At 60.8% G+C, this 14,892-nt stretch overlaps 9 protein-coding genes across 9 annotated transcripts; 5 read left to right on the top strand and 4 right to left on the bottom strand.

The window, feature by feature from the left end:
• Positions 1-976: 976 nt before the first annotated feature.
• Positions 977-1,654, top strand: B0I36DRAFT_353187 (uncharacterized protein; the record flags this gene model as incomplete). Its single annotated transcript, XM_046157185.1, has 2 exons — positions 977-1,018; positions 1,238-1,654. The coding sequence occupies 2 exons, from the start codon at positions 977-979 to the stop codon at positions 1,652-1,654; spliced, it is 459 nt and encodes a 152-aa protein (XP_046008559.1).
• A 781-nt stretch (positions 1,655-2,435) lies between these two features.
• B0I36DRAFT_416972 (uncharacterized protein) lies at positions 2,436-3,143 on the top strand (the record flags this gene model as incomplete). The annotated part of the gene is made up of 1 exon (XM_046162096.1): positions 2,436-3,143. The coding sequence occupies one exon, from the start codon at positions 2,436-2,438 to the stop codon at positions 3,141-3,143; it is 708 nt and encodes a 235-aa protein (XP_046008558.1).
• A 141-nt stretch (positions 3,144-3,284) lies between these two features.
• Positions 3,285-4,121, bottom strand: B0I36DRAFT_416970 (uncharacterized protein). The gene has a single exon (XM_046162095.1). The coding sequence runs from the start codon at positions 4,034-4,036 to the stop codon at positions 3,407-3,409; it is 630 nt and encodes a 209-aa protein (XP_046008557.1). The 5' UTR covers positions 4,037-4,121; the 3' UTR covers positions 3,285-3,406.
• Positions 4,122-4,491: 370 nt separating this feature from the next.
• B0I36DRAFT_387397 (uncharacterized protein) lies at positions 4,492-5,304 on the bottom strand (the record flags this gene model as incomplete). The annotated part of the gene is made up of 1 exon (XM_046161171.1): positions 4,492-5,304. One exon carries the CDS (start codon positions 5,302-5,304, stop codon positions 4,492-4,494), a length of 813 nt encoding a protein of 270 aa, XP_046008556.1.
• A 1,283-nt stretch (positions 5,305-6,587) lies between these two features.
• B0I36DRAFT_274693 (P-loop containing nucleoside triphosphate hydrolase protein) lies at positions 6,588-7,752 on the top strand. The gene is made up of 2 exons (XM_046151359.1): positions 6,588-6,748; positions 6,802-7,752. Exons 1-2 carry the CDS (start codon positions 6,617-6,619, stop codon positions 7,588-7,590), a joined length of 921 nt encoding a protein of 306 aa, XP_046008555.1. The 5' UTR covers positions 6,588-6,616; the 3' UTR covers positions 7,591-7,752.
• Positions 7,753-8,780: 1,028 nt separating this feature from the next.
• B0I36DRAFT_366904 (uncharacterized protein) lies at positions 8,781-9,731 on the top strand (the record flags this gene model as incomplete). Its single annotated transcript, XM_046159377.1, has 1 exon — positions 8,781-9,731. One exon carries the CDS (start codon positions 8,781-8,783, stop codon positions 9,729-9,731), a length of 951 nt encoding a protein of 316 aa, XP_046008554.1.
• A 318-nt stretch (positions 9,732-10,049) lies between these two features.
• On the bottom strand, positions 10,050-10,671 carry B0I36DRAFT_366903 (uncharacterized protein; the record flags this gene model as incomplete). The annotated part of the gene is made up of 2 exons (XM_046159376.1): positions 10,050-10,478; positions 10,537-10,671. 2 exons carry the CDS (start codon positions 10,669-10,671, stop codon positions 10,050-10,052), a joined length of 564 nt encoding a protein of 187 aa, XP_046008553.1.
• Positions 10,672-11,269: 598 nt separating this feature from the next.
• B0I36DRAFT_353181 (uncharacterized protein) lies at positions 11,270-12,193 on the top strand (the record flags this gene model as incomplete). The annotated part of the gene is made up of 1 exon (XM_046157184.1): positions 11,270-12,193. One exon carries the CDS (start codon positions 11,270-11,272, stop codon positions 12,191-12,193), a length of 924 nt encoding a protein of 307 aa, XP_046008552.1.
• A 273-nt stretch (positions 12,194-12,466) lies between these two features.
• B0I36DRAFT_295756 (uncharacterized protein) lies at positions 12,467-14,515 on the bottom strand. The gene is made up of 4 exons (XM_046151869.1): positions 14,172-14,515; positions 13,999-14,117; positions 13,291-13,945; positions 12,467-13,236 (listed from the first exon to the last, which is right to left on the bottom strand). The coding sequence occupies exons 1-4, from the start codon at positions 14,411-14,413 to the stop codon at positions 12,567-12,569; spliced, it is 1,686 nt and encodes a 561-aa protein (XP_046008551.1). The 5' UTR covers positions 14,414-14,515; the 3' UTR covers positions 12,467-12,566.
• Positions 14,516-14,892: the final 377 nt, after the last annotated feature.

Genomic DNA, 14,892 nt, shown 5'->3' with positions numbered 1-14,892 from the left:
GCGGGAGCTGGCGGCGTCTCCTGGTGATGTGTGGTGGCATGGGACGCACCCAACGCAAGTGAGCTGCTCCTCCCGCGTGCGCATGGTCGACTTGACAAACCGCCACAGCTCCCGATCGCAAAGCCGCCAGAGTCAGCTCCGGCAGGCTGTTTGTCCAGCAACTCTTCTCTCCCGGGGAGAACAATCACCCGAATGAGCGCCATTGCGCGATGCCCAAGGCCGCAACGCACAGGCACAGCCACGGGGCACAAATCAACATTACTCCGCTCGCCACATCCGCGCCGGCCCTGAGACCATTCAGCGACAATGCGCAGGCCAGTGGCAATCTCGCTCAACAGGCTGATTCTTGATTCAACAACAGTCACGCCGTCGTTTAAGCCTCTCGATTCATCCCAGCAGCCCTCCATCGGCCGTCTCGCGTCATGCCTCTCGATGACTCAAAAGGCGTGCAGCCTGATCCACGGAGGACAATTGAAAGCCACCCATTGTTCTCGCTGCACGACAATGGCAGCCCACCATTCATCTCGCCAGGCATTCAGACCCCCAGCCGGCGACGCCCAGGCCTTTCCAGTATAAAGGTGGCGCCTCCTCCCGCCTTACAGAAGACTCCTGCTCAGACATCCAGCACCTCATCCCTCGTCTCCCATCCTCCACTCTCCAACTCCTTCCCGCCGCCCTCGTCTCATCTCCTCTCGTCCAGCATTATTGCGCCATCCTTTCTCCTGGTTATGAGCCTGGAAAGGATTCCCCGTCACCTGCCGCCTTGTCAGAACTCGGTCCGCAACGCCAACGCCTTGGGAGTCGTCGGTTGCCCTCTCGATGTCACCATTCAAACTACCACCAGCACCGCAACTCTGAATTCCTGCAGACTTTCCTCTTCGAGGACGGCACTCTCCCCACCACGGACAATATATGCTGTCACATTTCGATACGAACCTGTGCTGCAATCAGTTCCAGCAGCTTCAGAGTCGATACGATGTCCGACAGGAGCAACGCCCCGGCACCTACTTCCAGCAAGGTCAGTTAATGATTTCAGAACCCGCCCGCCCACAAGCAGGATGTACTAACACCGGTGCCCAGCTCAAATTGCAGGTGGCATCGCGCTGTACTTTAAACAGGAATCTACAAACGACGAGGACCCTCCCCTTCAGAGGTTGCGCATGCGATCATCGAAAACCTAGGTGGCCTCGGTCGCGCCATGTGTCGTGAGCGAATGGGTTGCGATCCGGCCGTATAGGTCAAGTTCACACGTCGCGGAAGAAGAGTTAAGAGGGGCAACAAGGCCAACAAGGGCAAGGACCACAGCACACAACTCACACTGGATACTACTGGCCTTGTGCAATGGCATCTGCCCGGCAATATCCAGAAGTGGGTGGCGTATAAGGCCGCTCAGCCAACCCACAACCTGCTCAAGCAGGCTGTGTCTGCTGATGGTGGAAGCGCACCTCGCGCCTGGTCTGTCGGTTGGGGTTGTTTTTATCGTACTCCATCGGATCATTCGTCCTTGTGCAGCCTGGCCGGCGACGTCGATGTGTTAGCCGGGCGCCGTACGAGAACCGCCGTATCCAGGGGGATTCCGCCCATCTTTGCGCTGGACACCCTCGTCGCGCCGGTGCACGGGGGGGAGATGGCCGTGGCGAGTGGTCGACTTTGACGAGGCGGTGTTGAGAACGATCTTGGAAGTGATTGCAGGTGTACTCGACCACGTATTGTGCTCGATAATGGACGAGTGCGCAGCTCGTGGCTTTCTTGGTGTGCGCGCATGCTGCCAGGGCTGGTCAAGTCTGCCGTATTCATAGTCGCTTCACCATGTTGCGCCGTTGTCATCGTAGACAGCCTCGGGCGGCGTCTTGCGAGTACCAAGTGCCTCAATCTGCATGGGCGTGAGCGACAACCGCAGGCGACTCTGCTGCTGCCGCCTCGAGGAGAGTGCTCTCCCTATGGCCGCCTGACGCTGTGGCCAGGCAACTGCAACCACAGATCCACCAGCGATGGCAGTCTGTTTGCAGCTGGGGAGAACAATCAATCACGGGGGCACATCAATGAATTCACGCGGGCACGCAGTTTCAGCTGGAAACACATGGTATCAGAGGGCCAGCTGACGAGATACACAACATGTCGGGGTCGGTCGTCGTTGATAAATTGCGGGGCCTGGAGTAGTGAGACGCGCACACTTGCCCGATCCAGCGGGGTCCTCGAAGATGACTGGACGAGGTACTCTTGATGCAACCTTGTCCCAAAGCCCACTTGATTTAGCGTGCATCCTGGACGCAACGGCATTAACTGGTACTTCGTCTGGCATGGCAAATGCTCAACCCTCAAGTCCGTGTCGGCATGCAAGCGTCACGAGCTGCAACAACCACCTCCGCAATTGCATGCGCCTTGACAGCATCACCACATCCACACACACACACACACACACACGCACACACACCATGTCGGATCAGGAGCAGCAGCAGGAGCGGCCGCTCACGGGGCTGGACGCCTCGGTCCATGCTCCAGACTCGGGCACCTTGGACGACACCTTGGATGAGACCATCCAGGGTGCCATGCGATACGGCTTTGCCTCCACGACCGCCGCCGCCACCGCCACCACCACCGACGACACGACTTCCGTCACCCCAAACCACTTCTCTGCCGCCACCGCCGAGGAGAAGAAGGCCAAGAGAGCGCAGCAGCGCCTCAACAGAAAGGAGAGGAAGGCCCGTGAGGTTGCTGAGAGAGAGAGCGCACAGCTCATCAGCACCAACGAGGTGGCGAGGAAGTGGTTCGGTCCCCGCCAGCGCGAGAAGAAGAGACTCGTCGTCACCGATCGGGGCGTCGAGGTCGTCAGGATCGCGCCAGCTCAACCTAGCCTCGCGACACAGGCGCAGAGACCGACCGCGCCGCCGGGCCCTGGTGGTCCAGACGAAGAACGAGCCGGCGGCCCGCCGAACCACGATGCCGACCCGCATAGCAGTCATCCGGTCGCGATGCTGTCCGAAGAAGAGATTCGAGAGCTCGCCCAGCAGTTCACGGCGCTGTACAACCACAGCCGCCACATAAAGGACACCAGTGCGGAGCTGGCCGACCTGGACAGGAGGCGGCAGCGTCTCGTCGCTGAGCTCGCCGAGCATGAAGCAAAGGTCGACGACCTGTATTGACAACTTGACACTTTTTCTCTCCATCCTATCTTAATCCGGCATGGCTAGGTACGGCCATTTCGCCTCTGTCCTCCAGAGTGCCGCCTCGATCGTGGCCTTGGCCACTAGAGTGAGGCTAACAGGGATGACCGTCCTCTCCAGCCCGCTGTCAAGCAGATGAAAAAATTGCCTTTTATTCGCTGTGACTAATCCTACTCTATCCCAGGATCCCAATTCTTTCTCCTCTCCAGCCGTCACCCAATCCCTTCATCATCTCTTGTCCTTTACAGCCATGACACGATATGATCACTCGAAGAAAGCATCCACGTCCTCCTTGATTGGCCACTGACCAGGCGCCTGCTGAGTGGCAGCCTGGCTCGAGGCGCCCTCCGGAGCAGCAGCTTCGGCCACCGGAACCAAAGGAGCAGCGTCATCCTGCTTCGTAAGAGCAAGGAAGTTCTGTATCCCCTCGGCCAGCGTCCTGCTGCGCTCGGCGTCGAGCCCGTCGAGGGAGACCCAGACGCCCGGCGGATCCACGGTGGTGAAAACCCGGATGCCGTCTGCAGAGCTCGGGAGAAGCCGCACGCCGGACTGGGACAAGACGGCGGGGGGAAGAGCCCGGCTCGACGTGGCGGCAGCGAGCGCCTGGGAGGCTGCTTGCTGCTTGGCCTTGCCTTTGCCTCCTCTGCATCCCCTGTTGCGCTTCTTCTTGACGCCAGAGGGCACGGGCGGGATATCGACCGGGGTGGGTGCTGGGAGGGCGGAGGCGTCGACCGGTGACGCGTGGTGCTGTCCAGTATGCTGCTGCTGCTGCTGCTGCGCGAGGCGCTCCAGTTGCCCGAGACGCTCCTCCATGCCCTGGAGGCGCATTTGGGCGAGGCGGCGGAGGTGTTGCTGTTCGAGGCGCTGCACATTTTGCTGCTGGTCGGCCATTGTGTGTGTGTGTGGTGTGTGTGTGCGTGTGTGCGGTGGTTGAGGTGATGCAGGTGTGAATGTGAGGGGTTGTGCGTGGTGTTGTTGCAAAGTCCAGGCCAGAAAATCATTGCCGCTGGCGACAGCGCCAACTGGCCAGGCGCCTGCTGTGGCAGCCTCGCCCCAGTTGCTTCCTAGGGCAGCTGCTTGAGCAACTGGCCTTATATCGTCAAGGCGTCCCTTAATCGGGATGCGATAGTATGAGACACATTCAAGTCACCAGTCACTTCAAAAGCACACACAGACACAAAATAGCCGGTTCAAACGTTGAATTCCTCTTCATCTGCACCGGTCTCCCCCCTCAATCCCACTGGAAGTGCTTGAAGTTATATCTGCCCATTGATCGACCCATAGCTCTCCATCTTGCCTCGCGGTCCACCTCCGGCTCGCTACTCGTCTAGAATGCACTCTGGCCAGCTCTCACTAGCACTCCGGCAGAGGAGAGCGGTGGGTTTGTGTTGAGAGTCCGCGGGACTGGGTAGTCCTGCCGCTCTCGAACAACAGATGGAACGGTCGAGACCGCACCCAGGAGGCCAGGTATCGAGGTAAAACCAGCCACCTCACGCTCTCCACCGGGCGCGGCAGCGCCGTCGTCGTCGTCGGTGCTCTCGTCACTTTCGTCGATGCTGTCGCTGCCGTTGCCGCTGCCGCTGTCCACGGCCTCGTCGTGCCGCAACCCCCCAGTGAAGTCGCGGACGCGCGTGGCGAGCTGCTGCTCGAGCTGCTTGATCCGGCGCTCCAGTCGTTGATGGTCCGAGTATGTGGCTCCCAGTGACTGGGCAATTGGCCGCAGCGGCGTTGGAAATACAGGCAATGGCTGTGGGGGAGTCAGTTGGAGAGTCTTACCAGAAACTGGCGCCGTCTCAGAGCCGAGGCCATCAAAGGTCCAGGCACTGTCGTCCAAGGCAGCAAGCGCTGGGCTGGCCACACTCCCGCGAGGGAGCACGCTCCCTGCATCCTGCTGGACACTGGGCATGTGTGCCCTCGACGGTTGCGCTGGGCCAGGCTCTGCGCCGCCACCAGTGTGCGGACCGTCCCTTCCTCCCTGCTGGGGATCTGGGTGGGCGTGGTGGTTCTGCGGCTGGTGCGTCCTCATGAGCTGTCGGTGAGCTCGGGCGGCTCGCTTGTGACGGCGGCGGTGCTCCCTGAGGCTCTTGAGCTTCGTCATGGCGTCCTCGTGACGCGGGCGGGGGCTCTCGTTGTTCTGCATGGTTGTCGTCTGCGTGCGTGCGTGCGTGCGTGCATGCGAGATGTTGAAGTAGCGGGGTGGTGGGCAGTTGCTAAACTGTGCTCTCTCGATGTGCTGTTTGTGCGTTGCCTGAGTCACATACCACAGCAAGTCCACGCACAAGTCCATCAAACGCCATCCACAACGCAAGACAAACACGCCATCCGCCACAACTGGCAACCATCGTGCCGCTCACCACACTGACACATCGTACACAATGTCAGCCCAAGCGCCTCCCGCCTCCCAGCCCCAGAGCGAGGACGAACGGGTTCTCGCCACCGCCAAGGCGGTGTTCTTCATGGCGCGCCGAGAGCTTGCAGAGATCGAGGTCGAGATCCGCGCCGGCCGAGCCAAACACACGGATGCCCACGCCGTTGCGGCCCGCGAGGTGTACGAGAGAGCTGTCGACTTGCTTGCGATAGCCGGCCAGCGCACACAGCCTGGGTCGTGGCTCCCTGAGCTTGTATCGGCGGCGGGAGCCCCAGGCAATCAGACTGCATTCTCCATTTTAACGCAGCGGGAGAAGCTCACCCGGGATCTGATTGAACTCCGTGTAGGTGTCGAATGGGCGGTTCGGCATATCCAGGAGGAGGCAAGACACACAGAGCGTGCTCGGGAATAATGGCTGAGGGAGCCGAAAGACATGGTACGCAGAGATCCCGCCTGACACGAAGCATAGCGCACTAGCTGACTCTGGGGAATAGCGATCGAGCGACACCAGACGAGGAACAAGCCTAGCATAGCAGCGCACCGGAACTGGAGACTTCAACATCAGCACCTGCATTCTGGATATGCACACGCGGTCGATTTCTCGCCTAGCGGCCACGGGTGCTTCGGATGGCCAGACACAAAAACCCAAAGGTCAGCTTCAGGGCTGATGAGCAGCCTCGCTCAGGCGCCCAATTATACAAGGGCAGACCGGGGTTACGTCCCAGGTGAATAGCCTATGCGCGACAGGCCCGAGCTGCTGGGCTCCATTTTTCAGACGCTATATTTCCTGACAGGGAAATTTATAAGAATGCCCCCGTCGAAATAGTCCCTGCTGATGTGGAGCGCTGCGGAAACTTTCTGCGAGCTGTCGGACTTACTTGTCAGCACTAGCTGAGAGTTGCCAGGAGTGTCCCTGGCGGCAGCCGGCCAATCAGACAAAGCGCACATGTTGCGATAGTTGAGAGCTTCGTGGAATAGTGATTCTTGCAGAGTTTAATCTCGAGATAAATAGAGGCGGCTCGCCCGCCCTGTGTACATTGTGAATGCCCCAACCCAACCCATACACAGAACCACAACCTCCACAATGGCCGCTCCCAAAATCCCCGTCAAGACCCGCGAGTTCCAGAACCACAGCATGGACTCGGAGGTCTGGAACGGCTTCCCCTTCCGCCCCGACGACATCTTCATTGCGACCTATAGCAAGTCCGGGACGACTGTAAGCATACAGACTACCTCGCGGAAGGACCACGGCTGACCCCTCACGAACAGTGGGTGCAGCAGATTGTCGGCCAGCTGACACAAAACGCCAACCCGGATGTGGCCCCCGGGCTCATCTCGCCGTGGGTGGACACGCGCTTCGTGCCCAAAGAGGCCATGCACGGCATGCTCGAGGCCCAGACACACCGGCGCTTCATGAAGACGCACTCGCCGCTCGACGCGCTCGTGTGGAGCCCGGACGCCAAGTACATCTTTGTGGGCCGCGACGGCCGCGACATGATCTGGAGCCTGCACCACCACTTTGCCCGGGCGACGCCGCTCTTCTGGCAGCTCCTCAACGACACGCCCGGCCGCGTGGGCCCGCCGTACCAGGCGCCGACGTCGCCGGACCCGCGGGACATGCTGGTCGACCTGGCCGAGGACGACACGCGGGCGTCTCTGCCGTGGCCGTTCTGGAGCCACACCCGCCAGTGGTGGGAGGCCCGCGACCAGCCGAACCTGCTGCTCGTGCACTTCAACGACATGATGAAGGACCTGGACGGGGAGATGCGGCGGATCGCCGAGTTCCTCGGGGAGGGCAAGATGGTCGGCGGCGACAAGTGGGACGAGGCGGTCGAGCACTGCACGTTCCGGTGGATGAAGGAGCACGCCGAGCAGGTGAGCCCGCCGCAGGCCGCCGTCGTGTGGGAGGGCGGCGCGCAGACCTTTGTCAACAAGGGCACCAACGGCCGGTGGGCGGATGTCCTGTCGGCGGAGGACAATGAAAAGTACCTGGCCAAGGCGAGGGCGGAGCTCGGAGAGGAGGGCGCGAGGTGGCTGGAGAAGGGGCGGCTCGGGTAGGTGGTGTGGCACGGAGTCGTGGCTGGAAGTAATAGCGGCTGGTCGGATATTTGAGGAGTCCAGTGGCGGCTATGCCATCTACACCAGCCAGTTGTTCTAAACGAGTGTCGAGACGCGAAAGTCATTGTATTGAGTGAGCCGCTGTACAACACATGAATGGACGCTGTTTGACAAGGCGTGGTTTGTGATGTGGACGTGGTAGTAACGGCGCCATACTGGTTTGGCTTGCGCTTTTTGTCACAGTCGTCCGCCTGACATCCGTCAAAGTTTGTGTCATCGCCATGAGCCAACCACTGGCTGCGGTCTCGAATTCCTGGCGTCCAGTCTGTGCCTTTGTGGTTATGCCGGTCAATCCAGCATGTCGAGCACCGCGTCTCGGCGTATCGTCACCCTTCTTTTCTGGATCCAGGTTGAATGCGGCGGCCCGCCACTCGATGCACGCTGGGTTCTGGCAGGTCTCGAAGGTGGCCATACCTGCTGGACGAGGAGGTTTGGTTGGGCCGCTCCGGTCGGTGCCATGCTTGTCCCAGGTGTACTTGAAACGGACGCAGCGATGCCAAACCAGGCGGTGGATCGAAGCCGCTGGGCTTTTGGTAATCTGCACATATTTCGTTGGCGCGTTGCTTCGACTTAATTGGCCTGAGTTTCGGGGTGCTGTTCTGCCAGCCTTGAGTCGGTAAGCCGAGCTCTGAGCCCAGGCACCGAGGAGTGGCCGACTCTTGTGCCGCGTCTTAATAATGGAGAGCCTGGCGGCGGCCTTCACGTCGGCAACTGCGACATGAATCGTCTTGTCTGTCAGCGGTTGTGCGAGGACGTGAGCTGACTCGAACTTGTCGATGCTCTCGATCGGGGATGCACCGTGGCCGTGTCTGTGATGCCAGCTTGCGGGGTGGTGGTTAGAAGAGAAGGGTTACTCGAGGAGGAGGTGCAACATGCACGTCGCGCCAGGCACGATCTTCCCGTTTCACATCCACCCAAGAGACAGACAGACAGTGGTGCCTGGCCAGACACTGCCCGCGCTCGCAGTCACTACCAACACCTCCAACGGAACAACAATCGCCGGCCAAGATGACCATGGCGGATGCCTCACCAGGCTTCATGCCCGCCCTCCAGACAGACGCCTTCATATACCGGCGATGCCCCGAGATGCACTGCCCATCGACCATCCCACATCAATACCCCCACCCAACATGAACTTCACCAACGTCCACGAGGCCATCTCGCACGCAGGCGACCTCCGCTTCGGCCAGACCACCCGCGAGACCACCAGCCGGGCGCTGACCCTCGACTTCTCCGAGTCCCCCGACGACGAGTCCGTCCCTGTCGACAACACCATCACCGTCCTCCGCCAGCTCTACGCCCACGTCCTCCGCCACCCGGTCGACTTCCCCTCCGTCTCGCACACCTACTGGTACACCCCCGAGGAGGCCTCGTGCGTGCTGCTGCGCTTCCTCTGGGCCGACTTCTCGCGCACCGACGACATTGCCGAGGCCGCCCACGCCCGGATCAAGCAGGTCGTCGTCCAGCAGCTGCAGCCCGAGCAGCTCACCGTGGCGGGCCTGCTCGACACACCCCTGCTGCAGACCACCCTCTGGCGCCGGCCCGAGTTCGCCCTCTTCCACCGGACCTGCTTCTGCCGCAGCGGCGGCGACGGGCCCCGCAACGAGGGCGTCTGGCAGATGATCCCCTCGGACAGGAGCCCCCACGAGACCGTCTACTACGACGGCAGCGACGAGCTCGGGGCCGTGCTGAGCTGCCACTTCCAGCCCTTGATGCAACCCCTCTGGGGCATCCTGGTGCAGTACTTCTTCGGCCAGCCCGTGGCCATCAGCGTGCGCTATCACGTCACGCAGCCGCGCTCTTTCACCGAGCTGCAGGCGGTCGACTTTACGGGCAAGACGCTGGGCCCGCCGCAGGGGCCCGCGATGCCGCCGCAGGTGTGGGTCAGGCAGTTCGACTACCGGCTCGTGGCGGTGGTCAGGTGCGGTGATGGGGGAGAGGTGAAGGACTCGGTCAGGCTGTACTCGCTGGGAGGGGAGCCCGTGTGGAGGGACGCGGAGACGTGGTCGATTGGGGACACCCCGGACGCGGACTATCTCTTGTTCTACGCGGTGGCATTGGAAGGTGTTGCCCAGGGCTAGCACGGTGTAGACGATGAAGGGGAACAGGATCCGCGTCTCGGAGATGGTCGTTTGTCACGGATGTATATTCCCAGAAAATAGTCAATCAATTCACGACAGAATAAACACGCGATGATAGCGCGCCATTCAGATTACAAGTCACAAGAAGTTTGTGTACTGGTTTTATGCTTTATTCCTGATGAGCCAATGTCTCCGACTCAGTCACGCACTATGTGTGGCCTTCAGCAGCCTCTATTCCTGTCCCAGTGTCATCACCTCATTGTGCTTTCCATCGCAGCCCTGTGGGCAGTTCGGACCACAGCGTACCCGGCCGTGGAGTCAGTCACGACCCGCATCTGCGTCTCCGCCTGGAAGCTCCTCCTGGGCCTCGTCGGGAAAAGTGTGGCGGCCTGCTGCTGCGTCGAGGCCTCTGAGCACCGAGGGATCTCCAAAGTGCCGATAGAGGGCTCGCATGTCGTCCTTGACCCATTCGAGAAGCTCCTGCTCGCTGGGCTGCTTGTCCGGGAGGTCTGGGATGTCGCGGACGCGGGCGTGTACCGCCTCCGCCTTCTCGACGAAGAAGTCGATGTTCTTGCGGTTGGGGTGGCTCTCGGGGAACTGGTCACGGACGCTCTTGTACAGCGCCAGGGCCCGCTCGGCGTGGTAGGCGCGGAACTCGGTGGAGTCGGCGAGCATGAGGTGCGAGCCGGCTCGTTCCAGGACGGGGAGGTCAGGCTGGGCGAGGAGCCAATAGGCAGTGCTGAGGGCCTGGGGGTCGTGTGGTCAATTGTTTGAAGCAGACGTCAAAGTGTCCTTGCGATCTTACCCTGTTGCGGTCGCCGTTGAAGAACTCCTCGTTCGCCTGCAGGTAAAAGAACTTGAAGACATCGCGGACGGCGTCGCCTGGTCCAGCATTGCCAGGCTGCGTAGCGCCCGGGATGCGAGACTGGGAGGAAGACATTGTGGTTGGGTGTGGTGTCGTGGTGTGTTGGAGTGGTGGCGACGTGGAGTGGTGTCGAGTGAAATGAGTCTACAAAGCTGCGCACATTGCCTTTGCCGGTGAAAGAGACTCTAGATTTCTTCCCAAGTGACCGACTGCTCAAGAAAGCACATGACCGGCCTGGTGCTGGGCTGGCTGTCCCCGGCTGGCTTGCGCTCCCCGGAATCGCTTCTGCGGCTTGCGTGGAGGCCACCGGAGAATCATTACTCAACGAGAACAAGCTACCCACAGGCCATGCCTTGCCTCCCAAGATACCCGAGGCTTGCGTGACTGTCCGGTGAGGACCCAAGCTTGATGGTTGGCAAACGCCACTTTGTTGTGGTGCCGACCGGTCTTGTGCTTCTTCCACCACCACAACCCCAACCTGTCAAGCGGCTCAACTTGACGCCAAATTTCACCAATCAGCCTCCAGCTGGCCCAGTCGATTCGATCACGGTCAGCATCAGAGCACAGTTAGAGAGTACGTCGAACTGTCGGGGAGTCTCATTCCACCACGTACAACGCTGACCAACGCGTCTCATGCATAACAGAGCAGCACCCAGTCCACGCATCGCACAACATGGACACGCCTGGCAACACTCCCATCACTTCGAAGGATCGCGCAGCCCACGACGCTGCCGAGGAGGCTTCTCACGCCTTGCTCGCATCCTTCCACGAAGGAGGCGTCGAGGACAAGAAGCCGTCTGTGCCTGCATCTGCCCCCAGTGGTCAGACTGCGTCCGCTGCCCAGAGCACGCCGCCCACAACCACCCAGCTCGAGGCAGAGTCGCCAGCCAGCCGCCGCCGCCGCCCCAGCGCCTCGGAACAGCCCAACACCGCAAGCCCGAAGCCACACAGTTCAGAGAGCCCGCGACTCGCGAAAGCCCGTTCCAGTACCGACCTCTTCTCCGCCACCCCCAAGACTCCCAACGTCACGCCCGCCTCCGATGCCGAGATTAGTGACATCGTGCAGGATCTCAGCCAGCTGGGCATTGCCGGAGACGACAATGAGAACAAGGATGGCGGTGGCAAGGACGCTGCCCGCTCTCGGGCGCAGTCGTCGATGGTGGGCGATGCTCCTGTGAGCCCCCGCTCCGATGACTCTGGCATCTCTGCCGGCGAGCATGCTGCCGCCATTGCGCTCCGCCAGAGCGCACCTCCTCCACCTCCCTTGCTTTTTGAGGCGATGGAGTTCTGCTTGCCGCTCGAGGACTACTACAACCGTGACCCCACCGTGGCCGAGCTGATCGATCAGATGATACGTGACGCTCGAGCTGGAGACCACGCCGGTGTCTACATCGCTCAGAACGCCCTCAAGTGGTTGCTGTTCCCGCGACCTGGCAGTCTCGAGCAGAGAGACCGGCCCGAAAGCGACGGCGAGCCCGAGGGCCACCGCTACAGTAGTGAAGAGGGCGACTCGGATCACGGCCCTCCCGACGTCAGCGAGGATGATGGCGCCGACACCGGCACGGGCGTGAACTCGGAGGATGGGGAGAAGATCTGATGGAGCCCATGCGAGCAAGGGCGTGGAAAAGTTGATGGAAGATGAGAATGCCGACAGCAGTCTTCGGACTGAGTTGTCGCTCTTGTAATAATTGACATGCGCGTGTGATCATCGGCACGCTCCGGTACTTGGGATGCATTTGGTTGACACAGGGATTTGGTTTTGGGGACAGGCAGTGCGTTTGCAGCAAATTGGAGTCTCAGGCAAAAGCTCCTACAACCCACGGCGAGCACGGCATTTCGGGCGCGTCGGCTTTGGTGGACACGCAGCGGACACAAAATCAGAATCATCAATTCAAGCGCTATGCACTCTATTCTATGATCTAGGGGTATCTGTCATGTCTGGTAATATGGGCCGGCACTGGACCGCCCCTCTAAGCCTCCTCCTTCTTCTCGAGCATGCCCTCGGGCTGGGCGACGGCCTTGCCGCGGTTGCGGCCGCCACCGCACAGGCCCGAGATGCCGCGGATGTTCTCCTTGACGATCTCGCTGGTGGGGCGCTCAAAGAGCATGTCAATCTCCTCGAGGGTCTTGTTCTTGGTCTCGGGCATGAAGAAGAGCTGGTACCACCAGCCAAGGAAGGCGATGCCGCCGAAGAAGCCGAGCATGAGACCCGTGCGGGTGAAGGCCTTCTGCATGCCGTCAAAGTTGTAGACGACGATGAAGGAGAAGAGGAAGAGGAGCGTCTCGGAGATGGTCATGCCGTAGGAGCGGAGATAGGTCGGGTAGACTTCCGAGGGGACGACCCAGGTCAGGCAGGCGTAGCAGCCGAAGAAGGACATGTAGAGGACGAGGCCGACGAGGTAGAGAGCCGTCGAGGGGGTCAGGTTGTTCGGGTCGAAGAGCAGGTAGCTGACGCCGATGAGGACGAGGCCGACAAAGAAGCCCGGCAGCATAACGAGACCGAACCAACGGCGGCCGTACTTTTCCATAAGGAGAATAGCGGGGATCGTTCCCAGCAGGAGGGACCCACCCCCCACCAGGGACATGTAATTGGCCCGCTCCGCATCGAAGCCGATCTGGTTCATGAGGACAGACATGTAACTGTGACGATATTAGCATCATTTCGTGCGTAGAAAGCGATAAAAAAGCACAAACCTCATGATGCCGTTAACACCTGTCATTTGCCCCAAAAGAATCATAATGTTGGCGTAGACGAGGGCGCGGCGGGCTCGGGGGTTGGTGATGAAGTCCATCCAGGGGAAGCGCTTGTTGCTGGCGCCCTCAGCCACCGCATGTTCCTCGTGCGCGACCGAGGCCCGCATGACAAAGAACTCCTCCTTGGCATCCTGCGTCTCGACACCGCGGATGCGCTTCCAGACCTTGAAAGCCTCGAGGGTCTTGCCCTTGTGCATGAGGAGACGGGGCGACTCGGGGAGGAAGAGCATGCCGATACCCATAATTGTGGAGAACAGGAGGGAGGAACCCAGGATCCAGCGCCAGTTGCCGGGCACGCGCAGGAAGATGGCCGCGACGGCATAACCGAGAACCTCGCCGAGGGCAATGTTGAACTGGTAGAGAGACACGAGGTTACCGCGCATGCGGCGCTCGACCGTCTCCGCGACGTAGACGGGGACCGTGCCGCCCTCGAGACCGACACCAAGACCGAGGATCACGCGACCAGAGATGATCATGCCGTAGTTGATGGCGCCGGCCTCGAGCGCCGCGCCGATGGTGTACAGGATGATGGAGATCATGATGGCCCACCAGCGGCCGAAGCGCTCGTTAAAGAAACCCAGGGAGAGGGCACCACCTGGTGAGGTCAGTTTGACGTCAGGCAATGCAAAGAATGACACGAGAACATACCAATAGCACCCAGACTCATGCCGGCGTTGACCAAGCTGTTCTCCCTGTCCGTCAGGTTCAGGTCCTTGGGAAGGTAGAGGTTGGCGCCGGAGATGAGGGACTGGTCGAGACCGGAAAGCCTGTTGCCGACGTCAGCAGACACTCGAAAAAAATGCAGAGTGCACCAAACTCACAGTCCTCCCATGGAAGCAAACGCGACAATGACCCAGGTAAAGTGCCTGGGGTCGCTGAACTCGAGCTGGAAGAAGCCCTTCTTGAGCCCGCCCGCAGCCTCTAGCTCGCGCTCCATCTGGGCAATCAGGGCATCGACCTCCCAGCTGCCGGCCTGCGCGGCGGCGGCGAGATCGCGCTCATTGAGATGCTTGGGGATCTCAGGATCCGTGTTGTCGATGTGCTCGCCCGTGTTCTTCGGCATGGTGGCGGTGAGTATCGGGAAATAGTGTCAGGTGCGAGATGTCCTCCTCTCTGGGGCTGTCTCCAGGAATGCGGGATTGGGGGTGCTGCTCAGGTATTTAAACGTTGCCCATGGGGGCTGCAGATGGCCATATGGCATCATCGTGGAGCCCCAGAGACGAGCCCGCGTGGAGGTCCCAGGTCCCGGGTGCCATGGCTGCGGGAGTGGAGTGCGAAAATTTGACCGAGTGTCACCGAAAGCTCGGGCGTGCAGGCGGGTGTGGAGAAGGAAGTCTGGGGTTTTCTGGCCAGCAGACGTGCAAAAGATTTTCGCTAGCCGCCGGATCGCTGGTGTCGATTGAGTCGTGAGTCGTGGATTGGTGGCGACGTGGTTCTCAGGGGCGCAGGGCCAAGCTGCCACGACGTCACTGGCGGCGCCTCTGCCGGCGGCTTGCGGGCTTGGCTGCAGGGCCGACGGCAGGGGCTGTCACCGACGTTCAC

The sequence above is a fragment of the Microdochium trichocladiopsis genome (genome assembly GCF_020744255.1).
Source record: "Microdochium trichocladiopsis strain MPI-CAGE-CH-0230 chromosome Unknown B0I36scaffold_9, whole genome shotgun sequence".
NCBI classification, from domain to species: domain Eukaryota; kingdom Fungi; phylum Ascomycota; class Sordariomycetes; order Xylariales; family Microdochiaceae; genus Microdochium; species Microdochium trichocladiopsis.
This window is presented reverse-complemented; position numbering and strand designations above follow the sequence as displayed.

Coding starts and splice junctions, on each gene's coding strand:
- B0I36DRAFT_274693 (XM_046151359.1), top strand. CDS start 6,617: ATGGCCGCTCCCAAAATCCCCGTCAAGACCCGCGAGTTCCAGAACCAC. Junction 6,749..6,801: donor ATAGCAAGTCCGGGACGACT/GTAAGCATACAG, acceptor CCTCACGAACAG/TGGGTGCAGCAGATTGTCGG.
- B0I36DRAFT_416970 (XM_046162095.1), bottom strand. CDS start 4,036: ATGTGCAGCGCCTCGAACAGCAACACCTCCGCCGCCTCGCCCAAATGC.
- B0I36DRAFT_295756 (XM_046151869.1), bottom strand. CDS start 14,413: ATGCCGAAGAACACGGGCGAGCACATCGACAACACGGATCCTGAGATC. Junction 14,118..14,171: donor TTTGCTTCCATGGGAGGACT/GTGAGTTTGGTG, acceptor CGTCGGCAACAG/GCTTTCCGGTCTCGACCAGT. Junction 13,946..13,998: donor CATGAGTCTGGGTGCTATTG/GTATGTTCTCGT, acceptor TGACCTCACCAG/GTGGTGCCCTCTCCCTGGGT.